The following is a 15826-nucleotide window of genomic DNA, read 5'->3' on the forward strand; positions in this document are numbered from 1 at the left end:
GCACTACCTTAACAACCAAATTCCAGTTTAAAATCAAACCTTTAAACCATAACTACAGTTTAAAACCCTACTTGTAAAGCCCAACTCAAATTTGAAACCCCACCTTAAAACCTGAACCCAAGTTTAAAACCTTACCTTGTAACCCGAACTTTAGTTTAAAAAACTCTTTGAAACACAAACTCTAGTTTAAAAGCCTACTTTTACACTGTTACTCTGGTTTGAAACCCGACCTTAAAACCCTAACTCTAGTTTGAAATCCTACCTTAAAACCTTAACCCTAGTTTGAAACCCTAATCTTGGTTTGAAACCCTACTTTGAAATGCTAACCCTAGTTTGAAACCCAACCCAAAAACTCCAGCCCTACTTTTAAACTCTTAATCTAGTTTCAAAACCCTAATCCTTGTCTGAAACCCTACTTTTAAACAATAACTTTAGTTTTAAAACTAATAGTGATTTGAAACCCTAATTTGACACCCTAACCCGAGACTGAAACCCTACCTTAAAACTCAAACCCAAGTTTGAAACCATTCTTTAAAATCCTAAATCTACTTTGAAACCCTAACCCTAGCCTGAAACCTTACCTTGAAACCTCATTCCTAGTTTGAAACCCAACCTTAAAACCCTAGCCCTTGTTTTAAACTCTAACTCAAGTGTAAAAAGCGAACCCTAGTTTGAAAGCCTACTTTGAAATCCTAACCGCAGTCTGGAACCCTACTTTGAAACCCAAACCCTATTTTGAAGCCATATTTGTAGCCACAGTCCTAGTTTGAAAACCAACTTTGAAATGCTAACCCTTGTTATAAAGTTTATTCTTAAACTGGGGCACATACCCCTGGTTGGGAACCACTTCAGTTCAAGGGAATGAAAAATGTGACTGCTTTTCAAATTGATTTTGTTTCCTGTCGCAGCTACTTTCGTGGTTCACCTTTAAAAAAGACCCCTTGGCCCTTAACGCACCCCCCTTGCCCACGCCATAAAACAACACAACAGGGCCGTTCAACAATGACATTCCAGCAGTGACCTTTCACCTTGACTTGTCATTCGCTTTCAGGCCTCCTGCCCCCCCCCCCTCCCCACTTGATAAGAAGAAATCCCCCCCACACTCCAAGCCCCTGGTGGAACTACTCAACAAAAGGACGCCTCTAATATGGGAGTCCCCCAGTGTCATCACACAGACAGGAATGAGCTGTGGTCATTTAACACACACACACGCACACACAATGGAGAAGTGTAACTTTTGTACATTTCCTTCAGATGATTTTTGTAAAAAAAGAAAAAAAAAAATCCTACTAAATTTCCATCAGAGGATATTTGGCGCGAGTGTGTGTTTTATTTTGCCATTGTAAATAAAAGCGGCAGTACTGGGAGGTCTGCGCAAGCACCTCAAACAATGTTTGCGTGCTCGTTTCTTACCCGTTCCCCATTTATTTACGCGGTGGTTGCCTAGCAACCAGCACAACACTCCACTGATTATTAGTACACACATGTGACGCACACGTGTGTGTTTGGAGGCAATCCACTAATGCACAGAAATCAACCAATGAACGATTGAATGGATCTCCTCCTTCTGGTCTGAGCTCCATGTTTTATGCAGAAAAGAAAAAAGGCGCCGGCGGTCTGCCATGACATCATCCCAGCAACACATCTGGAACTGCTAGAGGGTGCGTGTGCGTGTGTATGTGTGCACGCGCGTGGCCATAGAAATAGAAGAGAATAGCTGTTGACACATCAGCAGTATGGAGGGGAAAAAAGGAGGACGGACGGAGGAAGGAGGAGCAAAACGAAAGTGTTTATTCAAGAAGAAAATGAAAAATGTCTCTTGTATAAATGTTTTTATTTTTTAAACGATGATTATTTTTGTCTTTCAAGTGCCAATGCTTGTGAATTGCTGATGTTGCACAAGTCCAGATAGTATAAGCGTGCTCTTGGTGCCTGGCAGTACACATGAAGTGCCACAAGGTGACAGTATCACTCTGCATTCACCTTTCTGATCACTCTCCATTACAACGGTTGGGTTTGCCACTTTATACACACATTTCTGACATAAGTATAATAAATAATTTGCTCAAATTACTTTTGACTATATGTAATTATCAGTGCTAGGCATACCGCCTATCCGCCTATGACGGATGCCCATTTCATAGGCAATAGACTTCACGCTTAAAAAAATAGTCAGACTAAGCATAGTTGGAAGCCCATTTTTTCCCGTCTATGTAATTTTGCAAAGCACACAAGGCTCGACTCCGATTAACCGAACGGCACATTCGATTATCATATTTCCAAACGACGTTGTTAAAAAATGCCGTTCGTTTATTAGCGTGGACGAGACTTGGCGAGATACAATTAGAGAAATGCCGGGTGAGGCTGCGATGATGATAAATCCACCCATGTTTTCATCTGCCGATCTCGCCAGCTGGCTGTGGTGGGTCAGACCGGTCTATAGTCAATTACTATTTGGTGCAGCAGGACAAAATGGCGGATAAACAGACGGCGGAGGGGGGTACCGTGGCTCTAGGCAGAAGGCGATAAACGGACCGCAGATTTTTAGTAAAATTCCCAGCTCTGGTAATTATTACTACTGAATCGTATTCATCGATGTGCAGACACAGATGATTTTAATAACTTCTCACACTCGTCATTGATGACACCAGATCGCTGCCAGTGCTTACTTACATTTTCAAATGATCACTTCTACAACATTCCAAGGAAATTGCAATATCCAATCAGTGGGCAGATGTTTTTTACTCTGTTGTGTGTGGGGCCTGTTTCACCACTGTGGAATCAATCAAATCTGATAATTTTGTCTCTATTGTTTCAATTTATATTACTATATTCCCACATCAATGGGAAATTCAACTCACACGTCCTATAAATTGTAAAACTTTATGTTCCATGTCATCGTATCTTCTTCGATCCCGATTGATTTGTGAGAAATGTGCTTTTTTGGCGGGTGGCAGGGGAAGCTTGTTTCCCCTCACCACTAGGGTGTAGTACCTTACTTATAGTAAAGAACAAGCATATGAAATCCTGACCTCATGAGCCATTTGCTGTATTGATGAAAAAAAACCCAATAGTAACAATGAGACTTTGTGTTCGACGTCCTTCCCATGCAAGCACACACAACACAATTAGAGAGAGAGAGAGAGAGAGAGAGAGGACAGAGAGAGAGACAGAGAGAGTTAAAAAGCTCCAATTTCGAGTGAAGGGGGACAAAAAGATAAAAGTGGGGAGGAGGGCACAAGGAGGGATCTGGATGAATGTGTTTGCCAGATGTTTGTCTTCCATGTTGAAACAAACAAACATTCCGAGCAACCTCTCACTTTCTTTTCCTTGTCTGTTTTCCATTTTCACTCGCAAAAACAAAAAAAAAAAAAGATGAGATTGAGAAGATGAAGGTCAAAGCCGCGTCGGACACATGTGCCGGGGATGTTCTTGGCATGCTGAGCTGTGCCGGGCTCTCCAGCGGGCCCCGTGGACCTCCGCGGACCTCTGTCGTCATACTGCTGACTCATCGTCTTCTTCCTCATCCAATCAACAATTAGCCGGCAAGTTTTTTTTTTGAATGCGCCCACTCTCCATGAATCAACCCCTCAAACACTTGAGTCCGAAAAGAAGCCCCCTCCCCGCCAGGAGGGTTTTCCTCCCCACAGCGGGAAAAAAACGTTTGACTCACCGGAATGTTCAATTCTTTTGTGATGTGGACGGATTCCCCCGAGGACGACGCAGCTTCGAGCTGCTGCCAGAAGATGAGCTACAAGAACGACACATGAGAGTTAATAAATGTGCAATACTGATAAATATCAACGCATACTGTGCAATATTGGGTAAGTGCTGGGATCGGGTTGGGGTACAGGTTAGGATTCGATTTGGGGAAATGAGTGATGTTCTTTAGAACGTCTTCAGAAGCCAGTCTCAGGAAAGTTCCTCCTTTCCCCAATCTAATTAACAGTTTTTCTTGAGGTTCGCGGGAAATCATCTTTCCCCATTGAAATGAATCGTTGCTTGAACAGTTATAACACCACGGCACAGATGCTATTTATTAGCCCGCGTCTATGGCATTTTTCATCATGTGTTAGCATTAAGCTAACAGACATTTGTGGTTGTTAAATAAATATAAAGTGTTTAATTGTCCATGTTTTGTTTCACAGCAAACTTCAACCGGGAAGGGTGATAAACAGCTTGAAGCCCCCTTTACTATCTACTGAAATGCTGCTTGTCGGGAAGTGAGTTGAGTTAAAACACTCATATCTCTAAATTTGTTCACGTCATTCAAAGCCAAAAAATCAGTGACTTGCTTTATCTTAACTGTTTTTTCCCAACCAATGGGATTGGGGGTGTTAGGACTGGGGTAACTGTTGGGTAAGGGGTAGGATTAAGGTTCGGTTGGGCTCGGGTCGTGGTAAGGTTAGAGTTAGAAGGGGTTTGGGTTTCCCAGAGAAGTCATCTGCATTCAGGCCGACCCTTCCCTCTCGTCTCCAGTCCCGTACTGTACAGTAGCGTCAAAGGTCAATCCTGTGTTTAAAGACACTTTAAGTGGTTTGGGCTGTCAATGGCTGAGTTACAGTCCATTGATGAGACTTCAGAAGCCAGTCAGCTTTCATCTCACGTACTTGCCGTTCATACGTGTCTTGAGCAAACATTAAAAAAAAAAAAAAGATGGACGTGTTGTTTTTCTTTTGGAGGCTTCAAGAAAACTAACTGGTTTTCTTAAGACGTTTGTGTTGGCTGCCAAACAAACACGTGTAAACGAACCTTGGCCTTAAGTGAAACTTGCTGTCTCGGGGAGAGTCAAAGCTTTAAAATGTTGCGTCAAGTGTGTCAGCGTGTTTTGGGATTAAAAGCCACACCAAGGACTCAACATGTTGTCATTACCTGCTGATTTAGCTTGACGTTGGCCCGCCCACCGCCCATTCACTCCCGTACCATCCTCCACATTTTCACTTCACTGCAAGACCTCGGGCGACAGCGGTTGAGCTCATGACGCTTCCTCTCAACTTGAGGCGTCCAGTTTCTTTCCTTCTTATCATCTGAGCCATCTCAACAGAGACACATCTCCCAGCCTTTCACCTTCTGACCTGCCTAAAAGACGCTCATCCCGGAATCTTGCCAGGAAGAATCCATGGGCAGAAAAACAGTTTGATTTGAACTTCATTTTGGAGCAACTTCAAAACCCAACCTGTGACCCCTAACCCTCTCTAATCCCAATTTATCCCCAACCCAAAACCAGGACGCGGATTTACTCCCAGGAAAACTTGAACAATAATCTTGAAAACCTAATAAGTGATATCACTTCAAAATTAAGGGAAAGGATGACATACAGACAGTCTTGTAACTGATTGTATACTTCATGTTCAAAGCATAAAGCTTTAGTAAGAAACAGGCTCTTAAAACGATGTCACGTAGAACCAAGCTAAGACTTCTTGGATGGTCTTTTTTGAAACTTTGGAGACTGGATCTTAGAGCTTGAAGCAATGTAAAGCCCTAGATCTCAAGATAAATATTCATACTTCAGTCTTTGATTTTTGAATGTTAGCTACAGAAAGAAGAAATAAATGCTAAAATCTTGAAACTTTGATTAGCGCCCATGGCAAGAGAAACAAGGTAATTTCTTTGTTTTTACTCAAAGGGCGTGAACGAGAACAAAAAGAATAATTGGGATCAAATTCATTATTTGAATGTACCCGATCTGTAAGCCTGTGAGTACAATGTTACTGTAGGGAACGCATATGAAAAAGAAAAAGTGTTGTGCAGGCTCCAGGGCGGCTCCGCGGTATCGCAGAAGAGAACGGTGGTCTTTCTTTTTAAACCCAACACAACACCTCAGTCGGTACTTGACCCGGTTAGGAATGATTACAGAGATGGATGAAAATATGGCATATATACGGGCCGTAGTTCTCCCATGTCTGTCTCAGAACCTAACCCTGGATATGGATTCTTAGTAAAACCCGAACCCTCCCCCATACAATCAATTCCAAAACCAGATACCCTAAAACTGGTCTTGAGACCAGTCATCATGTACTACAACACTGGCAGGACATGCAACAAACCTTTGCATGGACAAAAACTATACAAGAGCCTTGAAGTTGCCCATTTTAGAAATGCTCTTCAATTGTTGCGCAACAACTTGCAACGTGTTGGAGCGCTCTCTCTGCATTTTGGCTCTAAGGAGACAAAACAATTTGGACGAAGGCCCGTTTTATGCCGCGATCAGCTGTTAACGATTAACATGTTGAGTTGAGGAATGCTCTGAAACTCTGACCGCAACATGTCCAAAAGCATCCCGTCAGACTTGAGAGTGCTTGTTCTTGTTCGGTGCCCTCACACTATTAACACTCTTTTTCCCCCCACAAAGCAGCTGTGGGATGAGTCAGCGTCTGGGTCGGTATCAGCGATAACGGAGGCTGAGTGACTACGTAAAGTCCCAGTGAGGAAAAAGTGTGTAATCAATGTGGCGCTCACAGTGCGCTTATTCGGTTCTTCCGTGGCAATGGCGAGACAGTCCGACATCGCCGGACAGATGTTTACAGACAACATTCACAGCCCACACCAACACAAGAGCCTTCCAAAACGTTGACGGATATAAGGGTTTGGGTTTAGGGATAGGGTTGCTTATGTGAGGGTTTGGGGTTGGGTTTAGAGTTAGGGTTAATGTTTAGTTTCAGGCTGGGTTAGGTTTATGGTTACGCAGAGATTTGGAGACTTGGAACTGAATTAACTGGAGCCACTTTTTGGGGACTTCAGAGTGAAAGAATTTGAACTCGAGACATGACGAAAACACCTGATTGTTTTTCATTGTATATGCTCGGTTTAAAGAAAATTGAATTCATTTGTCATGGTACGTGAGTGCACACTGGGAACGGCGTGTCATGATTGGAGGATTAGCCTATCAGTTGAATCCCTCTTTCCAGAGTAAACTGTCATGTCATTCGGAGCAGGAAAGATGCAGACTTTCGGTTGTAAAACTACAAGTGGGCTGTAAAACGGACAGCCAGACTACAACTTTGAACTTTGTTGTCATTTGAAGATCTATTCTGCCCAGTAAATATCTGTAAATTCCTTAACATGATCAACTACGTATCATACAGTAGAAAGTATCTTGATATGACGCCAAATTCAGGGTTGCTAACGTTCATGCAAGCAACCTGTATTGCAAAACTCCCATTTTTCTCTTATCATTTCCACTTCCCATGCTCCCTAAAATGCCAAAACTAACAACCGGTGCTTTTTTTTGTACGTTGTTCATGAGTGTCCAAAAAGTATCCTTTCAGTTCCACGTATTACAAAAGGAGTTTTCACGCGGACTGACGCCATCGGTTGGAGGGAAAAAGATGTGAGGCCATGTAAGTGAGCATCCTTCATCTTTGCGCTCTCTGACCACATCACCCCACCTCCTCCGCCTCCTCCTCCTCTTCATCATCATCAGAGTGTTTTGCCTGGCAGACAAAATCGGAGCGTCTGGAATGGAAAGACTCACGTTACTGGTAGCGGCTGCCACATGTGCTTACGTTTAAGGCATTTGGCTTTAACTCTTTCGCAGAGCACCTGATGAAAGGCAAACGGGAGGGAAGAAGGAAGTGGCTGGAAAGTGTGATTCAAACCCCAAAAATCCATCGGGCTGCCACCGCATCATCACCGTCGTCGTCATTGTGTGTGTGATGGGGGGGGGCAGGACAAGGAGGACAAAGGGGGGTTGGTGGTCTGGTTCTGCTTGACCCGGGAGGCCGACAGAGGTGGAAAGAATGCGCAATCCAGACGGTGAACACGTTAACGTAGAGGAGAGTGGGGACTACGGGGGGGTACTTCCTTACAAGAGCTTTTCCCATCATCCCAAAGCCACCTACAGAGCCCCAACCCCTTCCCCCGTTACAACCAGTCAGCATTCAGGATGAAGGGATGGATGGAACAGGAGGAGTCGGATGGAAAAGGATGTGAATGGCTGGACTGGGTCGAGGCAAAACGCGGAGAACACTAAAAAATTGGGCCCAATTCTTACACGTGCATTTGGGTCACTGCAGTGACATCATGAAGAAACGGACTGGTTTCGTATCATGTAGCATAGCGTCGCTTCACATTTCATATTTTACATATCACTTCATGAATCATAACAAAAGGATATTTGGCGTGAACGGAAGCTTTTATAAATAAATTCTGGCTTTACACCAGTGTCAAGATAGCTACCAAATGTTCGTCCCATCTTTCCAAAAAAAGTGCTTTGGAAACTAAATCCTGCTCACAAACAAATCATCATAACTTAGATTTAAAAGAAAAAGACCTGGGCTGTGAGCATTTAGAATGCGGCTTAAAGTGTTTCCTCTACGGGTTAAGATCTCTGAATCTTTTTCACATTCCATACATACTTCCAAAGGCATTCTTTGAGACAAACGATTGTATTCATTGCGGATGATTTATCACTAGAGCAAGGAGGAAAACCGGGCCGGAGGAAGCCATCTGTGTGGAGGTGGAAAACATCTGCTTGCCAACAGTGTCGAGGATGCACTCGGGCCCGGTTCTGATCCAAGTAACGCTGTTGCCGGAAAGACTGGGAATGATTTTTAGGGCAATTGATAACTCAAGCAGCTGAAGTCAAGAAGTAAAAGGTCCCATTTATGGGGACGGAAGAGGAGGATGGAGGACCCTAGAAATAAGTTCCAACACTGAATTGTTGGCGTTTCCTGTTGTTTCAGTAAACAGCGGGCCTACCAAAGCCAGCTGGAGGCGTGTGCATGCCTGTGTGCGTGCATGCGTGTATGTGCGTGTCGGTGTCAAGCCTCCTGAGTGGTGGAAACAGTTCCGGGGGTTGAGGAATCTGCGATTCTGATGGTGACATTTTAGTGTGAATTTTTGGGTCCAGGGACAGAGAAATGTTCCTTCACTAATTCTTTTGGCAATTCAATATTACTGCCATGCGTACCCCTAAAGCCCCCTATGTCACTGAGAGGCGAACATTCACATCATGGTTCGTTCAAGTTCGCCAACGGTCGCAACGACGTTCGCCAGCAGTTTTAATGGCGGCAAACAGTTGTTCTTGTCGCAAAGACATTTTGAGCATGTCCAAGATATCTTTGCGACATGAAAAACTGTCTGCAATCTTCTGAAACTTTTTGCAACCTTTTAGGAACCCTGACAAAAAACCAACATTCGCTATGTGCGCAAACACTCACGGCTCAGTGAGTGCTTTTCCCACTTTTTAAAATAAGATGCCAATTGATTGCAAAGTATTTTGCGGACTCCAAGCTTACGATTTGAGAAAAGCAGATTTAAATGGAATATCTGTTTCCTGTGCATCAGACTGGATGGTCTGCCGCCAGAGACCATCTCCCCGGGGGGATTGGAATAAACTCTCGGGTTCCACACAGAACCGAGCGCCTTCTCAGGTCTTTGGGTCCGGTGTTCATGAGGATGACCAGGCGGGGTGGTGGCATCCGGCAAAATGTAAGTCAGAAGAGGAGGTTAAGGGGGGGGGGGGGGCTCCCCTGGAGGCGGTCCCCTTTTGCTGTGATGACTCAACCTCAAAGCATTTTATGGAAAACATCCACATCAGCCAATCAGCTGAGTTTCACCTAAGGATCCACTTCCAGGACTTTTCTGCTCCCGATCCCCAAGGAAAATCTGATTATAGTGCGCCGTGATGTCCTCGGTGTTAAACACTATGCAAACATTCCTAGAAGTGGGCTCTAATGTTTTTAGCTGACATTTTGTAAACAAGACCCCCTCCCTTCACAAATCCCCCCACCCGCCTACTCTGACACTCTGACTGACCTGAAAGGGAAGTACCCAAAGGATTTCTAGAAGGTTCGCAACTAATCAAGTCAAACAATACCCAACTATAAACTCTGTGCGCTGGGTTGTCTCGACATCAGAACACCTGGCGCTTGAGGGGAAATTGAGGGGTGTTACAAGGGGGTTGACGGGTTGATGGTCTACACTCCTTGACCACAACTATTTGGATACGGAGTGTCATCCATTCATTTTCAATGTTACTGGTGAGCTGGAGCACACCCCAACTTAATGGTGAAAGAAGTGGGGTACACCCTGGACTCTTTGCCAGTCAATCAGACTGCACATATAGACAAACAAGCACTGAAATTCACATTCACACCTCTGGACAAATGAGAGTCTTAAATTAACCTAGACTGAGTTTTGGCGAGGGTGGGGGCTAACCAGTTATACCGCGTGTGTCTCTCATCCAAGTATTAACCAGGCCTGACCCTGCTTAGCTTCTCAGAGTAGTTTGGCTGCTAAACTGGTCAATGTGAAAATAAAAATCAATGACCGCCATTGTTAGCTTCCAGTCACAATGTAATGTCTTCACACGATCCATGTACAGTACTCTCTCCGACATGGGAAATAACGTTTCCGCAATTATCCAACCAATTTTCAAGCGCTCCGAGGCGAGCGGATGTCATGAGAAAAGTACTTTTATGAAACACTACTGTTTACATTCCGACCCCCGTTGGCCGTGGTCGGGGGTATGTCTGTTTCTCGTCCAGGACGCCAGACTCCGGAGTCAAAGCCGTCTCCCCGTTAGGAACTACGAAAGGAAAACCAAATGGAGCCCAGTGAAAAGGTTTCAGTCTCATATTAGTTGATGGAGGCAAAAAAAATGGATGGTGGAAAATCAAAAAGCAAGCAGATGAGCAACATTTAAAAGGGACATATATACACAATATATACTAGAGCAGTGTTTCACAACCTTTACAGAGATTAGAAAGGCATAATATTAAGAGAATGAAGATGTATATTTGAAAAGTCACTTCTTATAATCTGACTTTCATCCCTTGTTAAACATTTAATATCATAATTGTTGACAAAATTCACCAATCCCTAAATTAAATAGTTGTTCCACCATTTTGAAGGCTATAACAAGCTAACCGCTAACGTTTAATTGAACTATTTAACTGACTAGCATTCAGAATACTAATTAGCTAACTATCAGGAGGTTAGAATCTTTTAAAACTTTTCACTGAATTAAAGTCAAACTAGGCGGCACGGTGGTCGACTGGTTAGCACGTCCGCCTCACAGTTCAGAGGTCGTGGGTTCGATCCCGGCTCCGGCCTCCCTGTGTGGAGTTTGCATGTTCTCCCCGTGCCTGCGTGGGTTTTCTCCGGGCACTCCGGTTTCCTCCCACATTCCAAAAACATGCATGGTAAGTTGATTGGATACTCTAAATTGCCCCTAGGTGTGATTGTGAGTGCGGATGTTTATCTCTGTGTGCCCTGCGATTGGTTGGCAACCAATTCAGGGTGTCCCCCGCCTACTGCCCAAAGACAGCTGGGATAGGCTCCAGCACGCCCCGCGACCCTTGTGAGGAGAAGCGGTACAGATAATGGATGGATGGATAAAGTCAAACTAAACCCACCGGTCCCTAAATTAAATGGTTGTTCTGTAATTCTGAAGGCTAGTTACCTAACCGCTGAAAGGCGACTTCAAATCCCTACTCTTTCATCTATAACCGCTTCAAACAACAATGTCGATGTAGCAATGGAAAAACTGATTTTGATGGTTTGTTTGAATACTTGTTTTATCTCGTGTTCTGTAACGTGCTTTGTTACAGCTGCAGATGTTGTAAAAGTGCAATATAAATAGAGTTTAGTTGAACTTTTCACTAAATCCACGGTTCCACAATTAGCATTTTAAAGGTTAGCAAGCTAGCCGCTATCAATGAACAGGAGTTTTGTTACTATCATTTCATTTTGACTACATTAAACTCACAAAATCAACTGTTCACTACATTAAATGGGTGTTATGGCATTCTAAATCCTAACTAGCTAACTGCTAACCTTCAATTGAAAATTTCAGTGCTGCCACAAGCGGGTGGCTCACTAGTTATCGAAATGAGCTAACTATGAGCGGGCGGTCAGAATAAATCCAACGTTCACTAAATTAAATGGATTTCTCTGACAGGTTAACTACTAACCACTAGCTATGGGCGGGAATATAAACCACAAATTGGTCGTCTCAGTGTCATTTGGTGAGCCATTCCAGGCACTTTCCATTTTTTTTCTGTTTCTTCTTTTATGGCCCCATTTGAGAGATAAGCATGTAGTAGAGTAACGTGTTTACATCCGCCCCTCTGGGCAAGGAGGTGTGAGGGTGGAAAGGAGAAATAAGAAAGGAGAATAAGCACACGCAAAAAAAAAAAGAGCGAAAACGTGCAAGCTGAGCTGTGAGAACACGAGGCAGGCGAAGCAGGGGAAGGGGAGCCTCGCCAATGGAATTTGCTGGAAAGTCACGACGCCAGGCAAATGTGCAGCAGTTGTCGAGGACTTTTGTTCAAAAACAACAAAAAAAGCACACACTGCCCGCCTTGTTTCGAGAAAAAGCAAACAAGACGACGAGAAAGGGTGCAGATAATAATGTTTGGAATGGGTATGACGGAGAGGGGGAAAGGAAGATTTTGGTTGCTGCACCGCGTAGCCCTCAGCCTCCCTGCGGACCCCCACGTGAATGTATGTTGCTGCTATGACATGACTATAGCAAATCTGCGGGATGGGAGGGGCGGCCAGTATTGAGATGCAGGATAGACGCCTCCTAATCCCATCATTTGTTCTGCCTCCATTCAAACAAGCTTCATTGGCAATACGGCACATTTTTGAGGGGGAGTGATATCAAAATGGTTAGAATCTGGTGTTAGGTTTAGGGTCAGTGTGTTCGGATATGTGGTTTAGGGTTAGTGTGTTAGTGTTCGAGTGATGTCATGGTCAGAGCTAGTTGAGGCTGAGTTTTTTTACACTTAGGAAAAGTGTGTTCGATGTCATAACAAGCAAGTTGTCATCATCATCATCATCATCACCATTAAAAAGATGTCAGGATTGTCGAGCGCAGCCAATGTTTGAAGTTCGCCCCAAGATGCTTACAGGGACCACTAAACTCACTACACATCTGGGATCTGTAAATCCAGGGAAACCCTCCCACAAATAATATGAGCAGCGATATCAATAACTGGTATACCGGCTTCAATTTTTTTATTGTGATGGAGGGAGCAAAAGAAAGAATGCGAGCGGTATGTCATTTTGCTAGACGTCTTGCCCCTGCTAAAACGATCATCGTCGTCTCGTCTTGATAAACGAGCTGGAATTCGCCACAACTTTTCTTTCAGGCCTCCAGTAAGAAGTCAGTGGGTTAGGGATCGGGGTTTAAGGTAGGATCAGGGTTTAGGGTTCATACGGTTGGGGTTAGGGTCAGAGTTAGGCTGTGGGCTTTGGGTTCTAGTTAGGTTTAAAGTTTGTATTGGGTGTAAAAGTCTTGATGCTTTTTGAGACAGGACAGTTGTCCTCGGAAGCTTCACCCAGTCAAACTCAACCCAACCAAAATTTAAGGCGGTTTGACCCTTAAGCAAGTCTTCAGCACTTACCTCTGCTCCACCCATCGTGCAGTGCGGTGCCAGGAACCCGCAGAATACTTTGTGGACCAGAAAGTGTTGAATTGCAACCCAGGAGAAGCAGCTACGGTCCCGCCTCCCTCACTAAGCATCCAATACTCGCTGATTTTATTATGTGAGCGCACTCAGTGAACTGAATCTCAGAAGTGTTTCTGGTTAGAATAAACTAACACAAGTTGGTCTGGCAGCTGAGAATAGCAGGAGATCGCACAACTGTGCTCGGAAATATCAGTAAGGGCTCTTCTGGATTATTCTGTCCTCACTCAGACTCCAAACGTTTTATTCGGAGAGGCAACAAGATGCAGTTTTCCCCAGTTTACAAAAAGTTAAGCATATTGGGTCTTCAGGTAAAATTTTTCGATGAACGGGAAATGCAAAATACGCTTTCAAGGTGAAAATAATTTGACTTTCTCGAAAAACTTTTGAATGTTCAACAGTTTTCTTCTGTGTCTCATCATTAAATCTCCATGTACGAGGTGCCTGGAAATAAACTCGTATGGCAAAGCACCGTGGTATATCTATAAGTTGAAAAGTACATTTCACATGCTGACTCAGCATAAAACGGCTAACGTGTCTGGATCTGCCCATGCGAGTTTTGCTCTTTAAAGCAAGCATCGTCGGTGCCTGGCTTATTCCACATCTTCTGTTTTTAGAGCGTCATCTCCGGATTTATGGTCTCCTCCAGGGCTCTGGCGTCTTTTCCAGTCATATTCCCCTCACCGGAGCTCCCGCATGCTATTTTCCCTTCCCTCCTCTTCCCACACTCGCCCCGGTTGCCGCAACACGTTCGGAGCAGATGTTGAATTTGAGTGTAGACAAAACGTGTAATCAAGAATTAATAAAGTGTCGGACAGCACCACTTAGCTGTTCATATTATCAAAGACATGATCACCAATGTATTAAAAAGTCAATTTTTTTAAAGAAAAATGCCCCAATTTTGCAAGAAAATATTAATAGACAAAGTCTACGAAGGAGAACAGTTTTTAGCAAAAATTTCAAGAAAAAAATTTCAAATTTTACGAGAAATGTAACATGAGAATACCTTTTATTTATTAAGAAAAATGTAATTTAAGAGGGGAAAAGTCACATTACAAGTACCAAAAAGCTTTATTTTTTTTACAAAAAACATGTGAGAATGTTTCAATTTCAAAAGTTGTATTAAGAGAAAAAATTAGAACCTATTGAGAAAACGCTGTAATTTATGATGACAAAAGTCACATTACAAGTTAAGTCTTAATGTTACTGGATGAAGACGTAGTGTTGTGGTAAAATGTGGAAACGGATGAAAATAGCCATTTTCCCCAAAAACATTGCATTGAGGATAAAAAAAGAAGTCCAAAAATAACGAGGAAAAATCTAGCAAAATCTGCAATATTACAAGAAAATGCGGTAGCTGAATGACAAAAGCCATTTTTCTGAAAAACATTGTAATGTATGAAGAGAAAAAAGTCTGAATACTACGGAATACCATAGAATACGGAAAAATGTAACAAAAAAACGTAATGTTGTTGTATTTGGCTATTTATTTAATGTCGTACATTTAGAAAAAAAAATGTTTCTTGATTAATTCTATCTGACTTTCTAGTTGACTAAAACTGAAAACGTCTGTATTAAAGTACTTCATGAGTCTCTCTCTGTGATGGATGCTCTGAACCAGTCGTCGGCAACCTTTAACACTCAAAGAGCCATTTCAACCTGGTTTCCATGGAAAGGTCACAGTTTATTTATTAAATGAACACGTTTTGAACTCTTACCAAAAAAAAAAAAAAAAAAAAAAAAAAAACCGGAACTGAATTTATTCTTAAATTATTCTTAAATCTAGTAAACAAAAATGCCGTGAGCCGTCATCCTTTGGGCTTTCGGAGTGTGTAGCTTGACCTGAATTTAAAAATCCAATGGATAAAAGAGCACTATTTTACTGAATAATGAAAATAAATATTTGCAAAATAACTGCCTGAATATATATTTGACCTGGTTAATGGGACTTCTGCTCCTGAACCTGCAAATCAGGGCTACGGGAAGACACCTTCATCTTTACGTAGGACTGTAATCTGCCGTCTTTTTTGGAAAAAAAACCCAGATTTTTTTTCTGTATGCGTTCAGATTACATTATAAATGCGACCTCGGTTTCTTTCGTGTGTGAGTGAACATATGCATCCCTAAAGTGACCCGAATGCGCAGAAAAAGAGACGTCGTCACTCAACGATGTAGTGTTTACGGAACTAAATGTGGTCCAGCGTGTCGGGGCATTTTGACAGCGGAGTGATTTGGTAGGAGGTAGAAATACAGTATTTGGGGGGAAATGATGAGGTGAGGCTTTTTGATCTCATTTCAATCAGACACCGATCATTTATTTTCCCCAGCCGCGCAGAGCCGCGACATAAGGACGGAAGAGCCGCATGTGGCTCCGGAGCCGCGGGTTGCAGACCCCTGCTCTAAACCAT

At 43.1% G+C, this 15826-nt stretch overlaps 1 protein-coding gene across 2 annotated transcripts in view; it reads right to left on the minus strand.

Annotated features, from left to right (window-relative positions):
* Positions 1–2132: 2132 nt before the first annotated feature.
* LOC147135460 (uncharacterized) overlaps positions 2133–15826 on the minus strand; it is a 69893-nt gene continuing 56199 nt past the window's right edge. For both annotated transcript variants that reach the window (XM_086053856.1, XM_086053855.1), the window contains 2 exons: positions 3674–3751; positions 2133–3518 (listed from right to left, as the gene is read on the minus strand). In XM_086053856.1, coding sequence (XP_085909982.1) covers positions 3496–3518; positions 3674–3751 — 101 coding nt within the window. In that variant the 3' untranslated portion in view covers positions 2133–3495. The remainder of the gene's footprint in view (positions 3519–3673; positions 3752–15826) is intronic.

The sequence above is a fragment of the Filicampus tigris genome, chromosome 15 (assembly GCF_054856515.1).
Source record: "Filicampus tigris isolate MCC_2025a chromosome 15, RoL_Ftig_1.0, whole genome shotgun sequence".
NCBI lineage: Eukaryota > Metazoa > Chordata > Actinopteri > Syngnathiformes > Syngnathidae > Filicampus > Filicampus tigris.